At 31.7% G+C, this 18,464-nt stretch overlaps 2 protein-coding genes across 6 annotated transcripts; both read left to right on the forward strand.

Annotated features, from left to right (window-relative positions):
* The first annotated feature begins 3,356 nt into the window (after nt 1-3,356).
* LOC118034927 (uncharacterized) lies at nt 3,357-7,876 on the forward strand. 2 transcript variants are annotated; one of them, XM_035040373.2, is made up of 7 exons: nt 3,357-3,839; nt 3,967-4,144; nt 4,305-4,398; nt 4,532-4,599; nt 4,749-4,805; nt 6,683-6,907; nt 7,341-7,876. In XM_035040373.2, the coding sequence occupies exons 2-7, from the start codon at nt 4,058-4,060 to the stop codon at nt 7,491-7,493; spliced, it is 684 nt and encodes a 227-aa protein (XP_034896264.1). In that variant the 5' UTR covers nt 3,357-3,839; nt 3,967-4,057; the 3' UTR covers nt 7,494-7,876. The 2 variants fall into 2 exon arrangements, with proteins under 2 accessions (XP_034896264.1, XP_034896263.1); XM_035040372.2 differs by lacking the exon at nt 3,967-4,144 and having other exon boundaries at nt 3,358-3,839.
* A 7,026-nt stretch (nt 7,877-14,902) lies between these two features.
* LOC118034883 (dormancy-associated protein homolog 4) lies at nt 14,903-16,362 on the forward strand. 4 transcript variants are annotated; one of them, XR_012169817.1, is made up of 4 exons: nt 14,903-15,611; nt 15,776-15,875; nt 15,963-16,042; nt 16,120-16,362. XR_012169817.1 is itself a non-coding variant. In XM_035040314.2 (3 exons), the coding sequence occupies exons 1-3, from the start codon at nt 15,320-15,322 to the stop codon at nt 15,988-15,990; spliced, it is 420 nt and encodes a 139-aa protein (XP_034896205.1). In that variant the 5' UTR covers nt 14,904-15,319; the 3' UTR covers nt 15,991-16,362. The 4 variants fall into 4 exon arrangements, 2 of the variants coding, with proteins under 2 accessions (XP_034896205.1, XP_034896206.1); XR_012169818.1 differs by having other exon boundaries at nt 14,904-15,611; nt 15,776-15,856; XM_035040314.2 differs by having other exon boundaries at nt 14,904-15,611; nt 15,963-16,362.
* The last annotated feature ends 2,102 nt before the right edge of the window (nt 16,363-18,464 follow it).

The raw sequence follows: 18,464 nt of genomic DNA on the forward strand, positions 1-18,464 counted from the left end.
TGCAATATCTTCCAAGTAATTTCAACTTATATTTCAAATATATTACAGTTAAAGCGATCACATAACATTTTAGAAAACTTGTTAAGGGACATGTCTTTACATAATAGTTAGGAATTCATGGCTTTCTCCATTATAAGTGATATTATTGTTGGTATTGACAATGATATCACCATGAAAGCATAATATTCCTAAATTACCAAACATTCCGTAAAACAACACAACAAAACACAATTCTAATTTATTAATATCCAAAGGTTAATCAAAGTTCATAATTTATATATAAAAAAACCATAACAGTAACATAATCAACTAAAATATAAATTCATCAAATTAACTGACGAACATCTATATTCATCAAATTTCGCTACCATAACAAAATTGTTAATCAAATTCATGTATTTCATAGCCAATTATCTTATTTTAGATGTAATTCAATATAATCCATAATTTAACCTGAAACAACACTAACTCTAACAAAATAATATTGTTAATTTACAATTAACAACAACGCAAAATCATTCATTATTTTACAAAATAACTTAATTATCAACTCAAATTATATCTAATTAACCTATCTATAGAAAAAACCTTAATTTTTTCAAAAATTCTCTAATTCAAAACCCTAACATCGTATGAAATCAAACTAACACATATTAGCATAAATTACATCAAATTGATAGAGAGAAAATGTTCAATATATGTCTAATGATAGAAAGTAGATGATGATGGTGATTGGTGGTGGCTGTTTTGGTTGAAAATCATTGACTCGTGGTGGAGAGAAAGAAAGGGGTGGCAATCTTGAGTTAGATATAGAGAGATAAGTGATATCATGAAACTTTGAGTGTGTTTTGTGATGAAGAAAGAGGAAGGTTGTTGATGACAAAAAAAGGAAAGAAATGGGTAACTATCGGAAGAAAGTGGAGAATAGAAGGGAAGAAATTTTGAGAAATAAAATTAAAGATGATATTTACAACTTCAGTATCACAAAGTAACAATTGCTACTTGTTAAATTATACTATATTCCCAGATATATATTTTTCCAGTATGTTACTTTATATATAAAAAAAAATTGTACTAAAAGCCTATAAAAAGCACTGTTAAGTTTGTGTTAACAAGTAACAGTCGAGTTGGTGGGATCAAATGTCAAAAATATATTGTGAAAAGGGACCAATCACAGTAAGTAGTGTTTGATGTTATGGCTGTATTTATAGGAAAACGTTGTTTATAAGTGTTTGGTTAGTTATTAACCACACTTTTATTGTTGTAAGTCCTACCCGAAACTGAGGTTGGAACTTAGTTTCTTGAAAAGCAATTTGGATTTGCTTTTCGCAAGGGCGTGTGCTCCTCTCTCCTTCACTTACAGATAATTAACCATTGCAAAAAATTTCCAAAACAACACGAAAGGTCTCCATTGTTTAAATATGGAAAAATCCTACCATTTCTCAAATTTTCATCCTTATTCCCCTTTGTTCCCTTCTCACGTTTCTTGCCAAACGACAACAAAACCATTGCAAAAATTTTCCAAAACAACCCTTTTGTCTCTGTTTCTCTTCCCCATTTCCTTTTCTTTCTTTTTCTTCTTCTTCTGTTGCATTTTCCCGTCTTTACTGTTCTGCAAAGTGAACATTGGAGAGTGAATTAATTGGTTGTTTTGGTTGAAAATCATTGACTCGTGGTGGAGAGAAAGAAAGGGGTGGCAATCTCGAGTTAGATAGAGAGAGATAAGTGATATTATGATGTTTTAAGTGTGTTTTGTGATGAAGAAAGAGGAAGGTTGCTAATCACAAAAAAAAAAAAAAAAAAGATATGGATAACTACCAGAAGAAAGGGGAGAAAAGAAGGGAAGAAAGAGAAATAAAAAGATTTTGAGTATTAAATTCAAATAAAATTAAAGATGATATTTAAGACTTCAATATCACAAAGTAACAATTGCTACTTGTTAAATTATAATATATTCCCAAATATATTTTTTCCAGTATGTTACTTTATATATATAAAAAAATAACTATACTAAAAGCCCATAAAAAGCACTGCTAAGTTTGTGTTTACAAGTAACAGTCGAGCTGGTGGGACCAACTGTCAAAAATATGTCGTGGAAAGGCACCGATCACAGTAAGTACGTGTTTGATGGTGCGGCTATGTTTACAGGAAAATATTGTTTATAAGTGTTTGGTTACTTATTAACCACACTTTTATTATTGTGGGTCCCACCCGAAACTGATTGGAACTTAGTTTCTTGAAAAGCAATTTGAATTTGCTTTTCGTGAGGGCATGTGCTCCTCTCTCCTTCACTTACAGATAATTAACCATTGCAAAAACTTCTCAAAACAACCCGAGAGGTCTCCATTGTTCAGATATGGAAAAATCCTGTCATTTCCTAAATTTTCATCCTTGTTCCCCTATGTTCCCTTCTCTCGTTTCTTGCTAAACAACAATGAAACCATTGCAAAAAATTTTCCAAAACAACCCTCTCGTCTCCATTTCTCATCCTCGTCTCCTTCTTCTTCTTCTTCTATTGCATTTTCCCATCTTTACTGTTCTACAAAGTGAACAGTGGAGAGTGAATTAATTCACTCTCCAAACCTAAATGCATTGGATTGGGTCCGACCTAATAAAATAAAAAAAATCCAAAAACATTTCTCAAATATTGTGTTTTATTCGAAAAACTAGTGTTTAACATTATTTAATGGCACTACATAATTACATTAGAAGGAGATCGCATGATGACGTAAAATTTGTAGAATTTGATTATAATCTTAGTTTTGTTCCTAATGATATTTTACTTGATATTGTTGAACGTTCAGGAAGCCATGGAAACTGTAGTTTTTGTCAAATGAATTTCGTATATGATGGAATTGCAGATAGTTTAATGGAACAATAAAAAATATTTCATATAAAGTATTGTTTATTTCATGATGTAATAGGAGTAGTTAAATTTATAATATTTCAATTAAAAATCATCAATATTAATATATGTTTTTTTAGTTATTTTATAACCTCAATTTGAAAAGTATTTTTAACCAAATACAATAAATCATTTTTTGGTCAAATACAGTTTTAACCAAACATATATTTTATTAAACCAACCTTAACTAAAAATTTTTTTTTATAAAATAATTTTTTTAAAAAAAAAAACTATTATAATACACCCTAAATACAGAAACTTCTGGACACGCCCAAATCTAACACTCATATTCACTCTGCACCGTCCAATTTACCCAATCCTTATCTCACAATAAACACCAATTTTTAGCACATATATTAAAATGACTAAAAGAAAGACCCAAGTGGGAATGAAAATGACTTGAATAAAATACCCAAGTTGCAAGTAGCTATATAAATACCCGGTTTCTGGAGAGTTCTTCTTTGAACCTTAGCAGAGCAAGGAATAACCAAGGAGGGTGGTGGTGGTGCGGCGGCGGCTTTTTGTTTTCTTTTGTTTTCCAATTCGATCAATCTTTTCCTGCACGGAAACTAATGCTAAGGTTCCGAGTTTTGGTTCATGCACATTCAGACTTGTCTTTAATTTAATGTTATAACCTAGGCATACGCATAAGGTTCTTTGGGCTTTTTCTTTCCATTTCTCTTTCTGAGAGACAGAATTTTGGTTTGGTTTGGTATCATCAATTTGTCGACAAGAAAGAATCTTGTGGTGGTAATGGTCTTAAGGTTGTTTTGTTTGTGGGATTGCTGAGCTCTTCTGTTTTTGTCGTGTATTCTCAAGAATGGAAAATGGAGGAGAAGAGAAAGGGAAAAGCAATGACTTTTATCAGGTTTTGGGGTTGAATAAGGATTGCACTGCAACAGAGCTGAGGAATGCTTATAAGAAACTTGCACTGGTTAGACCTTAACTACCACTCTCTTCTCTTTTAATGGATCTTTTCTACCTAATTGCAAAACAAGCTTGCTAGCTTCTCATGATCCGTCTGTTTATAAAATCTTTGTGCTCTGTTATTGGGTTGCCAGGGCAAAGAAATGAATTTCTGGCTGGGTTCCTGCCATTTGCCATGCGCAACAATTTGACCACTCTGTTTTTCATTTCTTGCAATTTAATCAAATGGGTCACAAAGTTTTAATCTTTCTAGTGTCAAACAAACAAAATCCAATGCTATTCGGGCCTCCTCCTTTTCTATCTCTTAAAAGGGTATGCTTTCTTCTTCTCTTCTTCAGGAGATAGTCGCTTCAACAAGACTTTTTTTTTTCTTTTTTTTCTGGAACTGGTTTTGTGTGAGTTGGAGCTTCAAGGAGTGTAGTTATATTTTCCAGGAGAAGTAAGAAAAAGCTGTGTTTTTTGTTTGGGACAGAGATGGCATCCAGATCGATGTTCAGCTTCAGAGAATTCCAGGTTCGTTGACGAAGCTAAAAAGAAGTTTCAGACAATTCAACAGGCCTATTCTGGTAATTTGCACTCGCGTCATTTATTTAAATAAAAATAGCTCGCCAAAAAAAGGAGAAAATCCTTTATTGTAATTATTAGTATTAATTATTTATTTCGGATAATGATATGACACTTGTGATTTTTATTTAACAGTTCTTTCTGACACCAACAAGAGGTTTCTTTACGACGTAGGTGTTTATGACAGTGAAGACGACGAAAATGTATGCTTCCTCATTTTTATTTTTTTTAATAATGATTGTTTTTAAAAAATATTTTTATATAAAAAATATTTCTAATATCATTACATAAAAAAAAATCTATAAATATAAAAGTGATTTTACTTATGGTTTCTTGAAATTGTTGTGCGCAGGGAATGGGTGGATTTCTGAATGAAATGGCCGTTATGATGAGCCAAACAAAGCCCCATGTAAGTCTCATTCAAATTTTCTATTTTCTTTTTTTTTTATTCTATTTTTTTGGGTTTGCTTTCTGGAAAATGCATAGCTTTATTTGGGGCGGCTATCCTAGCTTCTTTCTAGTTGACTCCTCAATGCAAATGGGCCTCATAAAAGGTCAAGAGTCCAATAAAAAGCCTCTTTTTTGGGAAGTACGAAAACGCCCTTAAGGTTGGGGAATATTTTTATCTCAGGCAAACGTCAATGTTACCCCTATTGCATTTGGTGCGTGTTTATCTTGATGCAGAGGTGATTACTCTTGGTTTTGATTTGATTTTTATCAAAATAATAATAATAATAATAATAATAAATAAAATCAAAATTGATTCGGTTCGGATTTGAGGACAAAAACCGGTTCAAACTAGTTTGGCTTGATTTTTTTCAGTTTCAGGCTTATAAAACCGAAACCGAACAGGTCAGTTTTTTTCATGGTTTGGTTATTTTTTTTCCTCGGTTTAATCAATTTTTTTATTTTTTTGCTCATCCTTATTTTGATAGATGGAATTTTTTTTATGCTTGGTTTTTTTTTCAAAACAAAATGGAGAAAAATATTTGTACTTTTTGCCAATTGTGTTAAATCAATTTTTTTTTTTATTTTGACATTGAATAAGATTTTTGCTTTAATTAAAAGTTAAAACTTCTAACTTCTAATATATGATACATGAAAAAGTTGATGATTGGAGACAATTCTTCTCAAATATGTTCCTAACTTATTTTTATTTGAATTATGACTCCAAATTAAAAGTTAATTTTCACAAATCATGTAAAATAAGACATAAATTCTTTAATGGTCAAATTCTTAATTTGAAAAACGTTTGCATTAGTGGTTGACGGGACTCCATTTCATGTTTTCATGTTTTGATGAAATCAAACTTGTTATTTGTTTCACTAAGAAACTATAAGCACAATTTATTTTTCCACTTGTATGTACAAGCTAAGATGATCTGTGTTATGTTATAGGCTGCATCAAATAATAAACTGTGTGTAACTCGAATTAACTCAACTAACACATAGCTAAATTGAGATAATCCAAAATTAAAAAGTGAAAAAAAAATTTGCAACTCCAAGTTTAATAATCTAATATTAAAGGAAGAAATTAAAAATTTTAATTTAAAAAAAAATTAAAGAAAAAAAACCTAAGTTAATATATGAGATTGGAATTAAAAAATAAAATAGATTTTATTTTTCAATTAAAAGAAATCTTTTGAGAAGATAAAAAGAAAAACTCCAAACCCTTTTTGCCTGTATTGTGATATGATGCCATATTTGTTCATATCCTTCAAAATATGTTATTGGGCCCATCATTGACCGTTCAGTTCAATGGGCAGACACTGAGGAAGGTTCTAGCTAATGAACTTGATGATTAAATTCGGTCCCCCACACAGCAAAATAGGGCTATTATTCCGTACTTGTTGAGTGGTCCTCCGGCCTGTGGGCCACATGAACGTTAGCATCATCCAGCAAATGTGAAGTTAATTAGACCATGCAAAAATCCTAGTTACAGGCATTGTTTGAGATGCAAGTATTATTGATCTTTTATGTTTCTATGCGAAAAGTTTCGTAGCTTTTTGAAAAGAACTTGCGAGTTTTGTTCTAAATCCAAACCTGCTATCTGATATCCGGGAAAAAACGATACATTGAAAGATAACAGGGTTGAATAAACCTGCAGTTTGCTCTAATGCAAGAAATGTTTTCAATTTGAGTTTTATCGGCCGAAATGGTTATCGAGTGTTAAGTTGGAAACCTTGATGATACTGCCTCAATGATAAATTTTTGACATGGCAGTGCTTTAATGAAATGCCTCGAGGTATATATATTTATTCATATCAGCTTCTATGTGAGTTGACAGGAAAACGTGGAGGAGAGCTTTGAGGAATTGCAAGGATTGTTTGAGGAGATGTTCCAAGATGATTTGGATTCCTTTGGGATTGGCCGTCCGGCTACTACCTGTGTGTCGTACAGTGAAAGCTCCAACTCAAATGATAAACGTGTTTCTGTCGATATGAACTTGCAGAAGACGAAGGTGGATGATTCTTCTGGCTTCAATTCTCACGTCGAGAAGTTCTGTTTAGGGGTAAGTTCTTTATGATCGGTTGTAAGAATGCACATAATGTTAAGTTTATGCTATTTCTATATATTATATTGTCTTGTATCGTTGCACCATTGAAATGGAGCTATGGGAGATGGATTTAGGACAAGCCTCTACCAGGTTCACTTATGGTTGCGGCATTAGAATCATATCCCAAAACATCCTTGCAAACAAGGCGTAATTAATCAAGTTTTAATCCTACTATTTCGTAATTAATCCCGAAACCTCTATTTTAAAGTGCAATTATCATCTCTAATTACCCTCTTGTGGATGTCTTATCAAATTCAACACTGCAGTTGAGGCAGTCAGTCCTGGATTAAGAGCGGAAGAATTGAAGTACAGAAATATGCCACTTGAATAAATATTATCATCTGCAATCGCCTTGTTGATACATTACTTCTGTGTGTTATGATGACAGGTGGAACACCAGCAATCTTTCAAGAAGGGGAAGGGAGTAAGAGGAGGAGTTCAAGGAGGAACCGGCGCCGGTAGAGGGAGGAAAGGCAGGAAACAAGAATTTTCATCCGGCAATGATGTCTCCTCCCATGACCATGGTATTTCTGCTTCATGAATCATGTTGCAGTCAAATGGTTGACGTTCCTCCAAAGTCCAACCTTGAGAATTTTGGCCAATTCACGCGCGTTGCGTTGGCGGATTCGATAGATGAAGGCGCATTTGCTGGCCAAACTGTACTGATGTGCAAAATTTTATTCAAGTTGAAGGGTGTTGAAGCAAACAACATCATTATCGCTGATGATGGAAGCGCAAAAACCAAACCTGGTTCATGGAGAACGGCGAGGGTCATAGTGAAACTGTCATTGTGATAATCCTGTCTTGCTATCCATGGTGACAAAGTGCCTCTATTGTCAGTTTTGTTTCTCCCACTCCTTTTTAATGTTCATACCTTTGATTTCAAGCAATGAAATTCTCTTGAGGGCTCTTTAACGCACAGAATGGCATGATCATGCTTAACTGGAATGGTGCACACCGCGATTGTTTGACCAGGCACTATGGGAGGGAACGCATTTACACGATGGAGGTGCTCATACTTCATATTAGTAAAAACAAATGCTAAATCCGTATGATTAGAGGGTAAAATGGCAACAATGTTGTTTGATGGGTTGCGACAGACATGACCCTTTCTGGGCATGTTGGTCCTGCAACACGTGGTATAGGTCCCTGCCATGATGTGTTTCCAAGCATGATGGACTGTACTGTAGTAATAACCCGAAAAAGCCAAATTCGACTGCTTTTTGGTTTGATGGTGCGTGTAGAGAGTGACTGACCACCCACTAATCCTCACACTGTCCTAATCAAGCTTTTTGCTTGGATGAAGGCAACTAACGCTGGGTCCCAGATTTCAATCAAGTTGCTGAAGGCTGAAGCCTTAAGGTTGTCATCGTGGGCATGACCAAGAAATGGTCGTCTTTTTAGTTTTTTCCACATTTTCCACAATCATGGACCAACTGGTGCAACTTGGGCTCTATTTGCAAGATGCTTTACTGTGATTATTGTAGAGAGAGAGAGAGAGAGAGGGAGGGAGGATAGGAATGTTGAAGCTAGCTGGTTTTGCCATTAGCATTCTGATATCTGAGTCACTGAACTTAAATGCACCGCTGCAAGATTAGTGGAATTTAAAAGCAGTATGAAACAATTAGGATTTGTGTTTAATAGTTAAACGTTTGTAGGAGGGGATACCTGAGGAACTGTAAAACCAGCTGCTTGAATGAATTTCTGGAGGAAATTTCTGGAAATGGCAAAGCCAAGATGATTGCACTTCACAAGATCCATTTAAGGAGCTTAATATACATTCAACGGCTAGAACATTCGGAGAAGTCTGTCCCCATTTCTGGAATGAATACAATAATTCCTAATCTTGAGGTTTTATATGAAGAAAATCTTCAAATCTTGAACACATCCCGTGGCCTACAGAGACAGCTCTGTTTTCCACATCCGAGAACATCAAGTCCTTACCATGAATATTTTATTATGATCTTTTAGTACATTAAAAGAAAAGAAATCTTCATTAAATACTAACAAACTACTGCCTCCGAATATTAATTTTTCCAAAAAGGTGTGTTGATAAAAAGGGTCAAGAGCAAGTCTTTGGAACGGGAAGACACAAAAGCTTAGGAGAGGTACAAGCTTATGTTGAGCACGGTGTTTCACGCTACAAGTTGTGATTTTAAATGCAGTGGTGATAACAAGTTGACATTACAATACTTGGAAATAATCACTTGGGTTCTGGATTTTCTCTCAAATGCAGTTCGTAATTATGTGTCTCGTGCTCGTGGGAGTATTTTATAGCAAAAAAATGACCTAGCCATGGAAGAGAAGATATTCTTCCTCAATCTTTAGACCAATCCCCATTTCCCACCCTGAATATATGAAACTGAAGCTGATGGTTATGATTGGTCAGCTTTGCTCGCATGAAAGAAAGTCATGATGCTGAACACTTCTACTATATATATATTTTTAAAATATTTTTTCTAGAATATTATTTCAGTTTTTTTTCTTTATAAAATTATTAATTTTATCATCGAAAAATTCTACATTTATTAAAAGAGATCTTTTACAAATACTAATTACTAGTCACCTGACTTACTAGGTATTATTTGCTATTACCATAGCTACTGGTCACATAACTTATCTGAATATCAATCTATTATTAGTTAATAACCCCTGGTGTTTTCCATAACAAATTAGTGGATACTTTGATTATAAAAAATAGATTAAATTACTTGATCTAAAAGATTAATTCATTATCAAATATATCAACCTTGATTTTAAGACTCATCAACCATCTTTTTTTTGTCTTTTTGGGTTTCATAGCTTTACATTCGTGAAAACATGTTGTGTGGGAAACCTAACTAATAACCGTTAAAAAGTGACATTAGAATTTATAGTTTAACGTTTTTATTTTTCTTTGTAGAACGGGATGTTTATCTCGAGTCCTTTGTCTAAAGACTATATTTATACATACACATTAAAATTATGTAAACAAATGTGCAATTTTCGGGAAAGACTAAATAATTAAGATAAGAGTAAAGGTGACATTAATGAAATGGAGGCCAATTAACTCCCTTTTGCATCTCCGGCCACCTGGGAAAAACAAAAAGACAATTCAGAGTATTAAATTATACCTGTTTGAAATATAATTACAATTATTTTTTAAAATATTTTTTATTTAAAAATATATTAAAATATTTTTTTTATTTTTAAAAAAATATTTTAAAAATTAATATATTAAAATGATCTAAAAATTTCAAAAGAATATTAATTTGAAAAAAATAAAAAAAATTTAATTTTTTTTAAATACTTTTAAAATATAAAAACAAACCGGATCAAAACCATTCTTCCACTGATATAATGGGATGGTTAAGAGTTTTGGGTGAGTGGTTGTCTGGGGGGAAATTAGAACAAAAAAAAAAAAATTGATGATCTGCAGAAATGCACAACTAAATTAAATGTAATCTTTCACTGTCATGACCTAACAGAATTGAATAAATTAGTTGGAAGGGCGATCAAGTATAAGGCCACAGTATCTTATACAAGTCCATGAGCAGAGCACATCAACAATAAAGTCTTTGTAGGCCCAATTTCATGAGCAGCTTGTCATGATCATACAGAAATGGAGGGGACCATAACGACTTTTATGTGTTCATCTCCTAATCCAATATAAAATTTTTATATAGTACCACTTTCCAAACTTTCTTGTGTTTGTTTGCCAGTAGGAAAGTTGGTCAATGAAAAAACATTTTTCAGTAAAAGGAAAATTTGGCTTAATTTTCAGGAAAGTGTTTTCCTGAAAAATTTTGAGGGGAAAACACTTTCGAAAGTTGTGAAAAATTTAGAAATGTCATTATTTGCTGATTATATTAAATTTAATCATCAAACTTTTGAATGGTATATATATTTTGTTTTGAATATTTATTTTTCAATTTCATCTCTTAAAATTTTTTTTTATATTAACTTTGGTCTTTATTTTTATAATTGCTATTTGCTTTTTCCTTATCATATTTTTATTAAAAAAATTTTTTATCTATCAAATTTGGTCCTCATTCTTTTGACTGTTACTTATTTTATTTGAAATAATTTATGAAATGTTGATTATTATTATTTTAATTTCTTCATCTTTCATTTTTTAAAAAAAAAATTTAGATTTGATCTCTATTATTTTGATTATTTTTATTTTATTTGAGATAATTTATGAAATTATATTTTTTTTCAATTTCATTCTCATTCAACTTTTTAATTTGTAAGATTTGTTCCTCATTATTTTAATAAGCTATGTATGAATATAGGATATAATAAAAAAAATTCATCACTATAAATACTTTTTAGATTTCATTTTTTTTATTGCAAGTGATTAAATATTTTATATTAAATATTTTATATATATTAGATAAACTTGAAAAAACAATTAATTCATTAATAAATTATTTTCCAGTTCATTTTCCATAACACAACCAAACACTGGAAAGTGTTTTCCAGTTCATTTTCCATAACACTGCCAAATATCGGAAAATACTTTCCCGGAATTCACTTTCCAGGAATTCACTTTTCTCGGAATTCACTTTCCAAAAGGAAACCACTTTACTACGGATATATTAGATAATATATTTTTTAAAACAAATTAAGACAACAATATTTAGATAAACCTGCATTAACCAGTTAACTTACTAAATTAAATCTGTGATATAAATTATAAAATCATGATAAAATTATGGAAATAAATTAGAAAATCAAATTATAATAAACCAAATATTAAAAGTTAAAAATAAATTAAAAATTTAAAAAAAATTACTGAAGCAAAAAAAATAAAAATAATAAGCAAAAAATCTAAAAGAAATAATAGGAAGGATGGTGAAATTAAAAAAATCAAATTAAAAAACTATCTCATATAAAAAAAATAACAATAAAAAGAATGATGATCAAATTTGATAGATTATAAAATTAAAGGAAATTAAATTAAAGAAAAAGGGATCAATTTTTGAAATTAATTAAAACAAAAAAAGGAATAAAAAAAGAAGGGACTATATCCCAAAAACAATTTGAAAGGCTAATTTGCAAACCTAGAGGGTCAGAAGCAGATTTTTAGGAGGAGAGAAAAAAAAATAAAACAAAATGGTTGTTGGCGTTGAGCTTAAGGTTTGTTGACCAGTTGCACTGCCTAAAAAGAAAAGGGATATCGAGATGAATCAAATGACACGACATAACAATTATTTTGATTACTAGAATCAGTTGCACATATCATCTAAAAGTGGTACTAGCATATCTAACAAAAAAATTTTGTTCTTGTTTTCTTTATGTATCACAATAACACATTTTTTTATGATAAAATAATTATTACAAAAAACGTTATTATGAAATTATGGATAAGCCTATATAGTCAAGCTTTGATCATTATAATTTTTATTTTAAAGGCAATATAATCATTATACTATGCTTAAAAATGAATAAAAAAAAAGTCTCTGGACAATAATTAAGTGTTTTTTTAGAGCAATTAAGTAGCAAAAATTATAAAAAAACCGACCTTAAATAATTTTAAAATAAAAACTAATTTTTTGTTATTTTTTTTATTCGCAAAACCATGAATCTATTATTCCAATCCACAATAATTCATAATTTGTGTATTTTTCCACGGATAATGATAGTTCCCATGAGAATTAGAGCTTTCTTTCCCACTAAAATGTTGTATTTGGAAGAAATAGATTCAATTCTTTAAAAAAAAAAAAAAAAAAGCATAACAATCAAATACATTTAGGTGATGAAGCATATACAGATGTCATTTTTTAAGCTTTAAAGCAACATCTTTCCCCAAAATAAGTAATTAGAAGGTTTAATCAACTTTATTTATTTTTTTTTTTTGGTAATCTGGAGTGTCCGGGCCAGTTTACACACACCACAATTAATTCTCGGATCCACTGAATATCTTGCAAGCCTAGTAGACAAGTAAGACATCACAGGAATGACAAATGTACACGCTAAGACTTGAAGTCATGATGCAGAGACAAGGAAACCCTTACCAGAACCATTGGGCTACAAGTCTTGGTTTACTTTATTCATCAAATTTTGATTCTCTTAGTCATGAATAATATTTTTTCTTATCTTTGAATCACATATTCTGGCCTATTTGTTTATACGTTTTAAAAGCACTTTTAAAAAAAATTAAAAAGTTTTTATTTTTTTTATTAACTTTAAATTAATATGTTTTTAAATTATTTTGATATGCTATATCAAAAATAATTTTTTAAAAAAAATATATAATTAACATTTATTTTAGCATTAAAAATTATTTAAAAATCAACTATACCCTTCTCCCGTCAATTATTTTCCCTTGATTGATGCCACATAAGCAGAAAAATAGAAGGTCTTGCAAGGAATCTACACTTGCTATTCTGCTTGCGGCTACATAGGATGATGCCATGTTGCTTTCAAGAACACTTCGACATCCAGTTTTGGTAGTTCTAGCTAAGATTTACTCGCAACCTTATCTAGTTGACGTGTAAGAATGGATACAAAATATGTTTGTGGGATCGCATGTCGAGCTCATTATTACATGACCAAGTCATTTCCTGTTATTTTGGGTTTCTTCCTCGTCGTATATAAACTCGGTCGGCTTCTCGCTGTAACTTTTTCCTTCTTTCACTTTGTTAGTTTTTCGTTGGATTGATTTCTTTTTTTACCATCCAGATCTGACTATTAGGATGTTCTTGAGCGTTAGGGGGAAATAAGTTTGTTGCTTTTCTGGAATTAGAGGATCCTTGTTGGATTTTATGTGTAAATCCCATCTTTTGTCTTTGTTCAAAGAAAACCTTACCTACTTTACTTTTTTTTTCTTTTTTTTTTTCTTTTTTCTTTTTTCTTTTTAGGACTCATTTACTTTCCTTTTTTATGTTGCCAAGTGATAAATCAACATACTAAAAACCTTTTTTTTTCCCATAAAGCCTATGACTAGAAGGGATCAAGAAAAAGAAAATCCATTATAAAAGCTCAGCACAAATCAAGGCTGATAACAAGGGGGTCTGGTAAAATTCCAGACCTAACCCTCCTTGAACATATTTATATGCGAAGCCCAAACTTATGTGGGTCTAACGAGATGTTAGACCCGATTTTCTTAAACTCAATTACGTATCAGGTCTAAGTTTTTGTAGATATGGCAAGATGTCAAACTGAATCTCATTAGGCTTGGTTATGCGCCAAGCTCAAGCACTCGTGGATCGTGCAAGATGTTAGACTTGAACCCTCTTGAGTTCGGTTGCATACCAAACCCAAGATGCTAGGATTAACGCCTCTTTGAACCAAGAATTCCTCTTGATACAAGCACTCATAGTGGGAATCTAGAGTCATCATCTCTCTACATCCTAGCTATGCAAAAAAAGTCTTCTAAGAGTTATCCAGACATCAATTAATATTAATGTTGATCATAAGAAATGATCTTATCGACATTAATATCATGTACAGATTGATGTAGAATCATTTTTTATAGACACGAAATACTCCTATCAACAATTAATGTCATGTAAACAGACACTTACAATCAATATTAATGTTGATTATAAGGGTTTTCCTCCCACTTGAAGATTAAGAAAAAAAAGACCTACGAGCTCTGGAGTAAGAAAAAAGAAAATTACAGGTTTACAAATACTCTTTGAATAATCCAGGAAAAAGATTTGCTATCGTCATTCTCTTACAATTTATTCTTAGTATTTATAATACATAAACTAAAAATAAACTTTTAAATTCTTAAAATTTAATATTTATTTACTGCAACTTTTTATAATAAAATCACTAACTTAATTATTGAAAAGTCCCTAAAATCTTCTTAAAAAAAAAAAAACTGTTTTGCATGAAATGTAGCTCCTGTCACCCACCCCTAAAATACTTAATTATAAAAAAAACAAAAAATGAACTTGAATTCGTGATGTACAAATACAATGAAAAATAACTTCCCTTATAACATTTTGGATTTTGAATCATCATAACGAAGCATATTTTATCCTATATCTTTCAGGTTCTTGAATGGCTAGCAAGTACGGCGCACGATCTTAAAAATTTACCAAAAAAATTTGATGGCCGCTAACAAATCCATATTAGCCGGAGCCATGGCGTCATTATGACCATCAAGATCCACCCCCTTATCCTCTCTTTCTTCTCTCTCAACTTTCCTCTATAAAGAACCCCAAACCACAATTTCATTGCAGAAAAAAACCCAAGAAAATAAAAACTTCCTCTTATCTTCTCTCTGCGTTTCGCTCCCCTTCCCTCTCTTAGTAACAGTCGTACGTGTTGAGGTCCAACAAAACGAAAAAACAAAAACAAAAAATTGTTTTGATTTTAGGCCCCTTGCGGTTGTTACAGAAGAGAAAATCTATCTGATTTCTCTTGTAATTAATGGGATTTCTCCATAAGCTTTGGGACGAAACGCTTGCTGGACCCATGCCGGACACTGGGCTTGGCAAACTTCGAAAGTATAATTCATTCCCTGTACGATCATCACCTCCTGTTAATGCTTCTTCAGCTAACAGCAATGGGGAGATGAACGTAACTCGAAGCATTACTATTATTAGAACAAGCAGTTCCAATTTGAGGAACCTTTCAGTGGATCCTTGTTCAGCTCCTGAGTCGCCTGGTTCAGCTCCTGAGTCGCCGGCTCCACCTAGCACTCCTGGGACACCTCTAACACGTATGATATACTATTTCTCTGCTTAATCAACATTTTACTGATATATATATATTATGTATTTATGGACGTACGTACGTATGTTTCTTCTTCTTTCAGTGCGTTGTAAGCTTGGCTGGTGTGTATTTATGCTAATTATTTGGGCCTTTGGTCATGTATGCATGCAGATGGGACACCCCGCGGGGATTTCAGAAGAGTGACAAGCAGAAAATCGTCAGTTGAAGCATCAGAAAGCACCGAGCCTACAAGTCTGACCGTTCACGATTGGTTCTCTCTCAGTTTATACACATGAAATAACTTATTCCCTTGTTTATGGATCGTCTCTAATGTTTTCCGATAAGTTTGGTTTTGCAGGATAGTGAAAAGTGCTTTGGATCGTTGACAGAGGAAGTGGCCATTTTGCTCGAGATCTATCGGCAACAATAAACCTTTGTGTGCTTGTGTGTGTATGTGTGTGTAAATGACCTAATCTGGTAATTATTATTAATAAGACGGTTATTAATTCTCATAGAAGGAGCCGCCACTGCTTCTTGGAGTTTCCTGGAGAGGAGATGAGTCGGAAAACAGGATATCTGATGATTTTGCTCATGTCGGAATTTTTTTTGTTTTTTTTTTTTAATGTAAATGTCGTCTTTTTCTTCCTTGGTTTTGTCCTGGTATGTATGAAGGTTGTATAATGCCCTCTCATGAATGACTGAGACATACTGACGCACTGAAAAATAATTTTAGAATACATGTCCGTTTCAATCTTTAACTCCACCGGATATATTCAACCTTGCTTCATTTACAGAAATATCAAATACACAACCACTAAATTAAGTCTGGTTGTGCTAGATATGAAATATATGTTTTTAATATTGTTTGGAAAAAAAAATAAAATAATTAATTGATTCAAAATACCTTTTATTGCTGAATAAAAAAAAACAAATCTGCGGTTATTGTATTTTTATTATTATTATTAATATAGGTGTTCGGGCTAATTTGTGTATATATCAATTAATCCTACGAGCTCTGAAGTTAACAACCATATAAGTTTTTAGTGGTTCTAAAATTTATAAGACTTGAATTGATGATTTTTATGAGCAAATTTAAAATCTAACCAGTTAAAATATACCTCTCAGAATTAATTACTAATTTATTATTACTAGTTGTGTTTGTTTGTTTTCCTTACATTAAAATTAAGAACCATCCACTACGTATTCTTTTTCCATAGATTTTTTTTTTTCATTTTTGAACAGTGAACCCCTTCCTTTATTAATTAAGCAGAAGCCCGTTTAAGACGGGCTGATTATCGAAAGAGGGAGAAAATAGATCAAGAAAATGAGTATAGATTGAGATTTGGGTCGAAGAGGCCCAAAACCACGCTTGTGGCCTTTAACTGAACCGAGATGATGGAAAACAGCCATGCTACCGATTGCTCTACAATTGAGTTATCTCTCTCTCTCTCTCTCTCTCTCTCTCTCTCTCTCTCTCTCTCTCTCTCTCTCTCTCGATCTAGAGAGTTGACAAACAGACATTTGGAAGCGGAAAAAATGGTGATGTGGGTATTTGGATTCGAGTCTCTAACATGGAAAGCAGGATCCATGTTTCAGGTTCTTGAACGATAAAAACATTAAGATACCAAGATATTGTCCCTTTCTTTTTATAAGTTTACTCTCCAGTTATTACAAGTTTGAATTCTTATGATTATTGAAATGTTATATAATTGTTAATTAATGACTCGTTAGATTAGTTAAAATATATATAATCTGATCCAAAAATTCATGTTAATTAAAAAAAAATCAAAAAATGCTGCTCCATTGAAGGTTGAGACCTCAAATATTGGTCCCTTCCATGTATTTTCTTATTCGGTTCCCGATTCAGATCGTTCTGACTTCAATATTTGTCGCTCCAGCTTTGAGGGAACAACTGAAGAGAACAAAACATGCAAAAGAGCTTGCACATATTCATGTATGGTTTCATGATTTTAGAAGTTGAATTTCCTTGCAACAAGCCAGCGTGGAGTTGCACCACCTAGCCACCATGGATTAGTTAATTGATAAATAAAATTTTGTTTTGTAATGGAGAATTGGTGCAAAGCTTTACTGTTTTTACTTGGTCTGTAGTTTTTGTAACGTTAAACACACTCACCTCTTTGTTAGAAATTTATTTTAAAATATTATGACTAATGAGTATATTTGAAGCTAAATTAAAAATGAAGTACTAAGATGTTAAAAAAAACCCCATTTATATGTTATATTTACATTATTCAAGTATAAAAAATTATTTTTAAATAATGGAAAGAATCGGTATACCTCTAGATTTGATTTACTCAAGTATTGATGATTTATAATTTATACAAACTAAATATGGAAAAAAAGTATCACATTTCTTTTATAAATGATTATACAATATATTGTTATATATATTTATTTAAAAGAAAATATAAAGCTCTTAAAATGTTTAAATATCACAAAAATAAAGTTGAAAATCAATATGATAGAACGATCGATGTGATAAGAAGTGGCAAAGACAAGGCAAATGAAGCATTTAATGAATTTTATTTTCAAAATAGTATTATTCACCAAACTACAACTCATTTTTCTTCTAAATAAAATGATATTATTGAGCAGAAGTATCAAACACTGAAAGAAATAATAATGAATGTTATGTTAATATATCAAAAATAATTAAAAAAATAAAAAATATATTATTTCAATATATTTTAAAATAAAAAATATTTTAAAAAACAATTATTACTACTTTCAAAGCTTGTATTGATTTGCTAGATCTCCCGAGTTTTTTCGGGTTGTTGCATTACCGATTTTTTAACAAATCTGAGCCAGTTCAGCTACTGGATTGATTAGATTTCAGGTT

The sequence above is a fragment of the Populus alba genome, chromosome 1 (genome assembly GCF_005239225.2).
Source record: "Populus alba chromosome 1, ASM523922v2, whole genome shotgun sequence".
In the NCBI taxonomy this organism is placed as follows: Eukaryota; Viridiplantae; Streptophyta; class Magnoliopsida; order Malpighiales; family Salicaceae; genus Populus; species Populus alba.